This window comes from Pan paniscus, chromosome 8 (assembly GCF_029289425.2).
Source record: "Pan paniscus chromosome 8, NHGRI_mPanPan1-v2.0_pri, whole genome shotgun sequence".
Lineage (NCBI taxonomy): Eukaryota > Metazoa > Chordata > Mammalia > Primates > Hominidae > Pan > Pan paniscus.
This window is the reverse complement of record NC_073257.2, coordinates 91486081-91496928: the sequence shown is the minus strand read 5'-3', so window position 1 is coordinate 91496928 and position 10848 is coordinate 91486081. Positions and strand designations below refer to the sequence as shown.

The window sequence follows — 10848 nt, the reverse complement described above, 5'->3', positions numbered from 1 at the left end:
ACTACTTGTCCTACTGAAACTGACTTCATGGGAACTCTCCATGACTCCAAATGACCCGACCCCAGTCACCATGACCTCAGAGTGACTCCATTAACCTAAGACTACACATAACCTCACTCAGGGAACCCCAGTGAGAAATAATTCTGTTAGATGCCCTCAAAAGAGCCCAAATTTCCTCTGAGAACTGCCTGCCTGACCACTCAACTGCCTGACCACGCCACAGCCCTGTCTACCTAGGGAAGCTCTTACCTCCAATCCTGCCTTCCCTGTGAATTCGGAAACACCTAGAAGTCAATTCCAAATGGAACTGGCTTATCCTAGGAAGTCCACTCCTAACCTCAGATGATGGAGGCTCCTTTGCTCTGGCATCCCTCCTCCTTCCTAAGACCCTGACAGGGGAAAGGTCATCATCCTTGTCACTCCAGAGTGCTTAGGAAGGTGCGCCAGACACTGCATTATGCACTTCACGTGGATCACCACCCTACGAGGTGGGCCTTATTGTTACCCCATGTTAGGATTCTTGTATTGCTATAAAAAAATACTTGAGACTGAGTAATTTATTATTAAAGAGGTTTAATTGGCTTATGGTTCTGCAGGATGTACAAGAAGCATGGTGCTGGCATCTGCTCAGCTTCCAGGGAGGCCTCAGGAAGCTTATGACCACGGCAAAAGGTGAAGGGGGATCAGGCATGTCACATGGTGAAAGCAGGAGCAAGAAGGGGGCAGGGGGAGGTGCCACACAATTTTAAATGACCATATCTTGCAATAATTCACTATCAAGAAAACAGCACCAAGCCATGAAATACCCGTCCCCATGATCCAAACACCTCGTACCAGGCCCCACCTCCAGCACTGGGGATTACAGTTCAACATGAGATTTGGCTGGGGACAAATATTCAAACTATATCGCCTCCTTATGCAGCTGAGGGAAACAGACTTGGGGTCACTAAGGGGAGGAGCTGGGATTCAGGGTGGAGCCAGTGCTCATGGCATAGGCTATGGGTGCTAAGGTCATTTGTCTGAGCCTCATCTCTAAGGCAGGGAGGACAAGTTGCCAGCACGATGACATGAAACCATCCACATGAACGTCCTGAGCATGGCATCTGCCACGGCGAGCTCAGTAAAGATCAGCTCCAAGTTACAGACCCCTATTCCAGAAACCAGGTACCAGTCTTCCATAGAAAATAGGATTTATTTTCACATTTAAGGTGAACACAAATCCATGTTCCAGAAATGTTTTATGCATAATACATCATGAGTAGATTGAATTTCTTTAACACACAGAAAAATCAAAGCCTACCAGGAAATGCTTCCCTCCGGAGCACAGGAGCTTACAGGCCACTTCTGTTAGCAACACAGGAATTCACATTGTCTAGGCACAGCTCAAGTGAGGTTTGTTCCCAGGTTCAACTGCTCCTACCCCCATGGGCCCTCCTCAAAAACGACAGCAGCAAACCAACAGGCTTCACAGTAACCAGGAGGAAAGATCTCAGCGGGGGGAACCTTCACAAAAGCCCTGAGTTGTGTTTCAAAAGCCAAGCTCTGGGGTCTGTGGCCTGTGTCACCAACTCAGGTCACACCACAGCATGGGGAAGTTAGTGTTGCAGTTTCACTTCTAGTCAATCTTGTTAATTAAATTATCCCAATTAGGAAGACAATATTAAACAGGTATTAGAGTCCTTTTGCAAAACTGACTGTCCCCCTTGGTCAAGGAAAAGACCTTCACTTGGATGGCAACCCATCACCATCACCATGTCCAAGGCACAGATGAATCTGGGCTGGGCAATCACAGGCAATGCTTGACAAGGGGTGGGTGACATCACGTCCACAAAGATGCCCAGAAATGAGGTCGTGAGGAAGGGTGGGTATTAGGAAGCAATGTGGTGGGTCCTGGCCGAGGTCTAACATCCCTAGCAGCCTTCCTCAGGCACACCGTGACGGTGGAGTGGGCACACGTATCGTTTCAGGCACCTTGGCTGACAGCCCAACGCGGCCACCTGGGTGCATGGACATTTGCAGCTGCCACCGTGCCAGCACCCTGGCCACAGATTAGCTCAACTGGCCACAGTCTGTGATGACAATCTTCTTGGATGTCCTCCCACTCTTAGAGCCGAAAGATTCTATTTTCTTCACGACGTCCATGCCCTCTTTGACGTGACCGAACACAACATGCTTGCCATCCAACCTGTGAGGACGGGTGACCCGGGTGAGCAACAGTGTAGCGCAATGTCATCCAATGCCATGGACCTGGTCATGGAATTAGTTACCGAAAACAGCAATTCTGAAAAGAATCCCCATGGAATAGCTAGATCTACCCCCAAAGCTCGATCAAGCCTTGTTGAGCGCCCCAAATACACCCCAGAGGATGCCTGGCTTCCAGGACACATTCTGTCACTCATGTTGTGACCTTGCCTCAGGCCATGTAGCCTGAATCCTGGTAACCCCATCTATCAAAAGTGGAGTATTCTTTGTTCCGCACGGGGAGGTAACAGGATACTGAAATGCTCTGAAGAAAGAAGAAGTCCATACAAATGGAACCACGTTAACGGTCATGAATGATGAGTCAATAGTCAAAGGAACAAGGGTGGTGAAACTGCAGAAGTCCTGGGCAGCTCTCAACCCGAGAGTCCAATAATGTAAAAGGCGGCTCAGTCCAGCTCCAGCGAAGCTGGCGTAGTTCCAGCCAAGAGCAGAACTGCAGGATCCACTGGGGTCCCATGAAGGAGCAAAGAGCAGGCTGAGCCAGCAAGGACCTGCCCAGCCCTGCCGGCCACATCTCTTGGGCTTGGAGGCTGGACACTTCTAGTGTCTGCCCCACCTAGGTCTCCCTAAAATCCTCGGAAATGGGCTTTACCAAGTCAGCTCCCAGCCAGTTCATCCCCAGGTGCCCCAGGGCTAGGACATTTGGGACTCTGGCCAGAGAAATTTATCCCTTAGAGGAAAATGTACCAAGAAAGAGACATCCCTAAAATCCATGGGCATTGAAAACAGGGCCCTTACAGGCCTGTGGCTATCTGCAGGTTTATGATAATACAGAGGCTTCATTTGGAAATTTGCTGATATCCAAATGTCTGCTGCAGCATTGCCAAGGCTCAGCCCATGGTCAAGACAAGCCTGGGAAACTCCAGGTTAAAACCACACAAGTGGGCTTCTACTCAGTCCCTCCTGAGGCCTCATAATGTTTTGCAACATTTCCCAAATGTATCTGGTAGAGAAACCCTTTCATGTGTGCGTGTGAGCAGAACACACTCAGAAAATTCCAGGTGACAGCAACAATGGGAACCCGAACCATGACAGAGTTGCAGGAACAACCCCCATTCTCCCTTGATCCTTCCACTAACTTTCTGTTTCTCATACAAACACACAGCCTGGGAGAGGGCCACTGTCCCAGAGCAGAAGGCCTGGCTGTAAACTGCCTGCCCCTAAAAGTGCACGAATCCTCCTCCAGCTGCAAGGCTGCCCGCATTCCCAGAGGGCCTGGGGCAGGGAACTCACCAGTCTGTCTTTATGGTGCAGATGAAGAACTGGGAGCCGTTGGTGTTAGGACCAGCATTAGCCATGGACAGGACACCTGCAAAAACCAGCAGGGCTGAGCCACGCTGCCCCTGGAGGCACCTGCCTGGGAGGGCATTTGAAAGGGCAGACGGTGCAAACCACACCAGGGACATTCGAGTCTGCAGATCCTGGGACCCAGAAGAGGAGAACCAGGGCCCAATACCAGCCCCCCAGGGTGTGCCTGCCTTTGCTGCCTGCTAGTTCTCAGTGGGGTGGCCTGAGAGGACAGGGCCTTGTGGAAGCTCTCAGTGGTAGAGCTGGGGCGGGACCTGGGGCAGGACCCCAGGCCCTGACCTCCAGACTTCTCCACATTCTACCTTGGGTCTTATAGGTGACACGATGCTGCCACAATAACCACTCTGGCTTCCAAACCATTTGCTTTTTATCTAAGCAAGATTTTAAATAATCCTCAAAGGACCTAAGGACCATTCTGCAACAATTCTAAGTGTCCTAGAATTTCCAACCCGAAACTCAGAGGACAAACAGGGAGGTGGCCAGGGCCTCCATTCTGCTTAAAGGTTCTTCCACAAAGTTCCCAAAGGAAACCCTGCTTTTTAAACTGAGAGATGAGAAAACTCTAGGGAAACTCAACAAGCCAGAAATGCTGAGACAGCCTACAGTGTCGCAGGGAGGAAGGAGACTAATCAGATACTGGACGGTGACTGCATGTGGCCTCTCAGGGCCTGCTGGGGCTTCCAGGCCAGGTCAGAGCTGTGGGGACACTCACCCTAGAGGAGGCCCCCACTCACCTGGCCCCACGTGCTTCAGTGTAAAGTTCTCGTCAGGAAAGCGGCTTCCGTAGATGGACTTCCCGCCTGTGCCGTTGTGGTTGGTGAAGTCGCCCGCCTGTGAGCACAAAGCACCTTCTGAGTGGCTACCATGGAGCAGGCAGGGGCCACGGCCCTGGCGCTGGCAGCAGCCTCAGCCCACCCAAGCCCACCCAGTTGGCGCCCCTCAGGTAAAGGGGTCAATAAACATCCAATAAAATAAGAGCTAATAATAAGAATAATAAGCAAAAAAAAAAAAAGACAAAACTTAAATATCTTTTGTCACAGTAACTACCTTTGTTTCCAAATGACTTACTTTTTGTCTGAGCAAATTTTTAAGTAATCTTCAAAAGACCTAAAGGCCATTCTGAGATGATACTTAGTGACCCAGAATTTAACCCACTCCTCCTGGAGGGCAACAAGGAAGAGGCCAGAGGCCCCCCAGTTCCCGAGTCTAGTCTGTGGGAGTACCAGCAGCTGGTCCAGACCAGCTCCCCAGGCCGAGTCCCCTCGCTGTCCGCGCACTGCCCCTTACCCAGCCCAGCAGCTTTCCCAACCCTTGCAGACCCAGGACAGAGTCTGCCCAAGGCTGACATCTTTCCTCAGGCCTCAGCTAAGGCCCAGGCAGCCGTGGCCAAACCTGCATGGGGCACCCATGGCCAGAAGAGCCTGGTAGCAGCCCCTATGCCTAGCGCTGCCCAGCCCAGGCCATGGCTGGCTGCTGTTTTCCTGAGATGGGATCCGTGGGTAAGAGAGGGGAACTGACCAGCCCAGCTGAAGCGTCCACAGGTGTCAATTAGGTGCTCCCTAATTGATATCCCTCCCAACGGATGACTCAGGACTCTGGTCTGGACTCCCGGTGCCACCGCCTTGTGCCAGGGAGCCCTCCCGCGCTGGAGTTTCCAGCCTGGCTCAGGACTTCCACCTCAGCTCCTACTTTACCATCAGCCTTAGGGCTGGGCCAGGCCTGCCGTCCCTGTGTTCACCCCGTATCCAGGCTTCGCCGCACATAGACGTCCAGTCCCAACCTGCTGCCACTTACCACGGTACGATGACGGCCACTGGGTCAGGGTGGAGGGAATGGGGAGAGAATTCCAGGCAGAAAGGTCTTCAAAGAGGTCATGACAGCCATGCCCCTGCCTCCACGCTCTGCCTGCCCAGGACACCCAATCCCTGATCTTGAAGGTCTGTGCTAATAGAAGACCAGCCCCAACACCACCTGGGTCCTGACCCACAGGAAGCTCCTGCTACAACACCTACCCCCAAACCTCTGACACAGCAATACCAATGCTTGTGAAAACTAAGCATGACACATGACCGAAAAACATTCATTTCACCGAGAATAACGCCTTTCTCTGGGAAGGGAAGCCCCAAGTCCTGGCGTGTATGTTCCTGCCCTGGACCTGTCTTCCTCCTCCGCCTCCTCCACTTCTCTCTCTCCCTCTCTTATCTCCCACACCAGTGCTCAGGGGCACACAGGGGACAAAGTCAGAGACCACTGGAATATGCTGGCTCTTCAAAGTCTTCAAGGCCACCCCCAGCACATCCATCTCCCAACCCAGCTCTCTCTTGATAGACTCCACCTCCCAGTCCCCCGGGCAGGTCCTGCCACTGGCCTGGAGTGGCAGCGGGTTGGGGCTGGGCTTCCATGTGCAGTGAAGCCTGGATACAGGGCTAATGCAGGGAGGGCAGCCTGGCTGACAGAGCAACTGCAGCTGCTCTGCTCAGCACCTTCCTCATACCAGGCATCTTCACACACCCACAAGGCAGCTCCTGCTCTCATCCCCCCTTACAGAAGAGGAAACTACATTACCTGGCACATGAAGGAAGGGATCACCCTGTGGAAGGTGGAGCCTTTGTAGCCGAAGCCCTTCTCACCAGTGCACAGGGCTCTGAAGTTCTCTGAGGGTCGAAGAGAAACACAGGTCAACAGGGCCAGGCCCCAATTCCAGGGTCATACCCGTTCCAGCCAAAATCCCTGCTACATCCCCAGCAGTGAACAGGGGGATAAAGACTCTGGCCCACCTCTTGGGTCTGCTCTGCCCAACTCGCTATGTAACTGGACAAGTCACTCCCCTTCCCTGTCCTCAGTACCTGAGCACTGTGACAAGAGTACAGGCTCATGGCTGTGCTGGCCAGCAGGGCACGGACTCAAGGGCTGTGTGCCCATCACCCTGCCTCATTGGGCACCAGGAGTGGGGAAGTCTCCGGGAAATTTACATGTGCCTTCCACTGGCTCTGAGGCTCCCAGCTACTATGAGAGAGGAGGGCAGAGCCAACGTTGAGGCCCAGAGAGGGACGGCAGGGCTGCCCCAGGGCACCCAGTGGCTGAGCCACACATGGAGCTCCCATCTGTCAGGGGTCTCTGAGCCCCGACTCTTCTCATCACGCCACCCACCTTGCCCTGCCTGGCCCCCTTCCCTCTAGACCCATCTCAGAAGGCCCCAGGCCCTGTCTTACCAGCTGTCTTTGGGACGACATCTGCCTTCAACTGTTGGGGGAGAAGAAGGACAAAAGAGGATGGTCATTGGAGAGGCAGGTGAAGGTGGGTGTCTCTCAGCACCCACCCACCCCCACAGTGGCCAAGGAGGCTGAGGAAGAAGCACGTGGACATTCCATTCCCATTATTGCCAACCCCCATGGGAGGCAGCTCTATCATTTCTGGGAGCCGTTTCCTGAACCCAAGGCTGGAGGAGGTGGCCTTGGTTTCCTAATCTGTCAGAAGAGATGACAATGCTATCTTGGCCTACTTCTGTGGACACAGCTGGCAGTGCTCCCACAGCTGGGCCCAAAGCATCAGAAATTCAGGGACAAGAGAGTGTGTCTAAGGTAGAAGCCAGGCCAGCTCCTCGATTCGGGGTTGGGAAACTGAGGCCCAGGGAGAGGCATGAGGGTGTGGGGAGGGAAGGCTGAAGCCCCATCCCAGCCAGCCTCTACCCTCGAAGCTGCAAGACCCACCCTTGAACCAAATGGAAGCAGGAAGGGTGTCCCTATTTTCCAGAAGAAACTGAGAATGAAGAAGAAATACCAAGGGCTCCCTGGGAAACGGGCCAGTCAACACAAACAGACCCCTGCTGTCAATGTGTGGCCGACCTGAAGGCTCCACTAGGGCTTTCCCTCTAAAGCTACCCTGGTGACTGTTTCTTACTTTGCTTTAGAAAAGACCCAAAAAAAGAGTTAGGGGAGGTGCTCAGTGTGGCCCCCAAGGACAGTGGCAGGGGTTGAGGCGCCGGGCACACTGTCTCTGAGTGTGTCCCGACTCGCAGGAGGGGCATTCTGGGGTCCACCAGGTGGCCGGGGCCTGAGGCCTACTGGGCCCGCACTACGGCTGGAAACCACCTCTCGCTCCATTTCCCAGCACCCCCAGTGTGAGCCCGACCGCAGGGGCGGGGCCGGAGCCAGGAAGCGCTCTGTGTTGTGCAAGGGCCGCCACGTGAGCACCCGCTGGGCCACGACGCTCACCCCAAGACCCCCGACACCCACCTCGGAGCTCCGGATCTAGGCTCAGCCCCAGAAGGCTCCTGGAGCCCCTCCCTCGTGCCCGGGCCGGCCCAGAGGTGCTGAGCCCTCCCTCTGCGATCTGACCTTGAGCTTTCTCCTCCACACGTGCCCTCCCTCCCGTCTCCCCCGCTCCAGTGCTCCGAGGGAGGCCGGAAGAAATCATTCTGACGCCCCTTCTCAGAAATGGGGAAACTGAGGCCCAGAGCCCGGCATGAGGAGGCCCAAGGTCACCCAGCGCGCCCGGCACCGCGCCGCCCGGGGCCCAGGGCTCTCCCCGGGCCCGTGTCCCGCGCCCAGGCCGGCCCTGCGAGCGGTCTCACCTCCAGCACCACGCGGCCGAGCGGCTTCCCGTTGGCGTCCACGTCCAGGTACACGAGCGGGTTCCCGGAGGAGGAGGAAGAGGACGGGTCGCCGGCGCCCTTGCTGCAGGCGCGGGCCGCGGGGAGGCGCAGCGGCACGGAGCGCGGGACGGAGAGCAGGCCGAGCCAGCGGGAACCGCAGCGCAGCGCCAGCATCGCGGGCGCGAGTCGGGCGGGACACGGGCAGGGAGAACACAGAACTCAAACTGACGTCGCGCGCGCCCAGAAGGCCGAGTCCCGCGCAGCCGCGCGCCGCAGCCTTTATTGGCCTGCCCAGGTTCCCGGCCCTGCCCCCGTCCCGCCTCCTCCAGGCCTGTCCGTGGACGACCCCTGCCGGCCGCAGCGGGCAGCGCAGCCAGCCGGTGGGGCCGCGGAGCGTGAAGTGCTTTGAAACACTCCCGCCTCCAGGCCCAGAGACCCGGAGGACAGACACCCGGCAAAAGGTTGCTGGTTCCATGTTTATTAAGGTACCAGCAGATTTTTTTAAAAAAAGAAAAACTGCTAAAACGTAATTAATTCCAAAATATGAGCATCTATACGTTGCAATTTGAATATAATAGCAAAAGTCTACCTTTGAGCCCTTTGCAGGTAAGGCTCAGGCCAAATAAGCTTCCCTGCTGTCCTAGGTCCTGCAGTCTGAGAGGGTTAGAGAAAGGTGAGATGAGAGGCGGGATTAGTGAGCTAGAGGCGCAAGAGGGAGGAGATAAGCTGAGACACCTCCCATGATGCCCCCTAGCCTGCTTGTCCCGGCCTGGGCCTGTCTCTAGTTGTTTCTAGGGACCAGACCTGCTTCTAGCAAGACTGAAAACGCAGCCTGGGCTCATCATGCTCCTTTCAGGCCCCCAGCCCTCCCCAGGACTGGGTCTGATCCCTCCTCCTAGGACCCACACTGACAGCCCCCGGGCAGACTGCCAGCTGCCCCCTCCCATCAGCATGCACCCTGGGAGGGGACTCAGTGGGGAGACCCACAGCAGGAGCATTTAAACGCCGCGTGCTGAAAGTGGGCTTCCCAGCAGCCAGAGCCACCCTCACTGCAAGGTGGTGGGAGGTCTGCAATAAATGGATGCCAGGCAGGGACCTGAGAGAGCATCTGGCCCAACACTTGTACTGTCCCCAGGGGAAGCTGAGGCCTGGACACAGGAAGGCACTGGCTAGGGCTAGGGAGCCCTGGAGTACTGCTGCCAGCTTGCACCAGTGCTCCAGGCCTCTCTGGGCCTCAGTTTCCCATCTGGAGGGTAAGGGTGTGATCATGCTCCTCATCCTGCTTTTTTCTCGTGTCTGTTCTTAGGATAAAATGAACGAGAGAGACATGGATTTGTCAACTAAGTACTGTGCCTGTGGGCATGTGTGATGGACAGAGTCTGGACTGTCTTTCTCACAGTTTGGGATTCAGAGAGCTGCGGTCTCAGTTAGAGGCCTGAGGGGTCAGAGAAAGGGGTGGGGCTGAGCCTTGGAGGCAGGTGGGCAGGAGTAGGGACCAGCTCTGGACTGACCTGCCCCAGATCCTGAATGGGCTCATGGGAACAGGTCAGGCAGCAAAATGCCAGCCAAGCAAATTCATGAGGTCAGAGCAGTGCCCTAGCTTCATGAGAATGCTAGCTTGGCCTCTGGAAGTTTGGCTAGCTTGGCTTCTGGAAGTTCATAGCCCCCTTCTCCGATTCCTGGCCTAGGAGGGGCCTAGGCACCTAGTGAAGCCCAGGTGGGATGCATTCCAGGTCCCAGCCCAGAATGGGGCCTCACTCTGCCCTGGGGAGCAGCCCCTCCTTTCTTATGATTGTGCCCTGAGGTGAGCAGGCCTGAGTGGGGAGCCCACTTGAGCCCTCAGCACATGTCCCAGACCTTCCTCTACCGGTGCATCCTGTGGATTTGAGAGTGGAGGAATCACGCCATGTGCCTTGTCATGAAGCTTCCTTAAGGCCCCAGGCTTCCCTGCGGCCAGTTCCAGGCCCTAAGCTCACAGGACCTTCAGCCACAGCAGGTAGCTCAGCGTACCCTGTTGTTTCTCAAGCCTGCTCCTGGGGGGACTCAGTTTATGCCCCATCCTGATGAAGCATGAGCATCCCCACCCCAGGGGAGTGCTGCCTTCATTCACTTGACCACTTCAGTTCTCAGAACCCTTTCCCAGCTGTGAACTCTGCCTGAGAGACAGCTCTGTTTTGCAGATGGGGAAGCCAGGCCCCAGGGGCTGGGGAGTGAATTGCCCAAGGGCAGGCTGTTGGAACTGGGACCAGTCTGTCTGACTTCACAATCAGGGTTATTGCATGTCAAACCCTTCTCACTCTCACCACGAAGCTGGTCCTTGGGACAGGGTGGGGAGGCAAGAGAGATAAGCCTGGGCAGACAACACAGTAAGATAGAAACGGTGGAGTTGGCCAGGGGGCTATGGAGCTCAGGGACTAGGGAGATGGTTTTAATAGTGAGCATGAGCTGAAAGGCCTGTGGGGACCCAATCACAGAGGGCTCTGAAGGCCTGGCTGAGGTCTGACATTGTTGGATAGCACTGGGGAGCCATGAATAGTGCAAAGACTCCATGCTGAGGACTCTGGACTGGGAACCAGCTTCTTTCATTCATGTTACTCCTTCCACTCTCTTTGGAAAATCAAACGTCATCACTACCTCCTGAGCCAGAGAAAAGCCTACCTTCCCCAAAGGCTTAGCTATGATGT

At 55.4% G+C, this 10848-nt stretch overlaps 1 protein-coding gene across 1 annotated transcript; it reads right to left on the bottom strand.

Moving 5' to 3' along the window:
* Nucleotides 1–556: 556 nt before the first annotated feature.
* Nucleotides 557–10386, bottom strand: PPIF (peptidylprolyl isomerase F). The gene is made up of 7 exons (XM_003813022.6): nucleotides 10175–10386; nucleotides 8144–8818; nucleotides 6783–6813; nucleotides 6136–6224; nucleotides 4305–4401; nucleotides 3496–3571; nucleotides 557–2185 (listed from the first exon to the last, which is right to left on the bottom strand). Exons 2-7 carry the CDS (start codon nucleotides 8336–8338, stop codon nucleotides 2050–2052), a joined length of 624 nt encoding a protein of 207 aa, XP_003813070.2. The 5' UTR covers nucleotides 8339–8818; nucleotides 10175–10386; the 3' UTR covers nucleotides 557–2049.
* Between the last annotated feature and the right edge of the window lie 462 nt (nucleotides 10387–10848).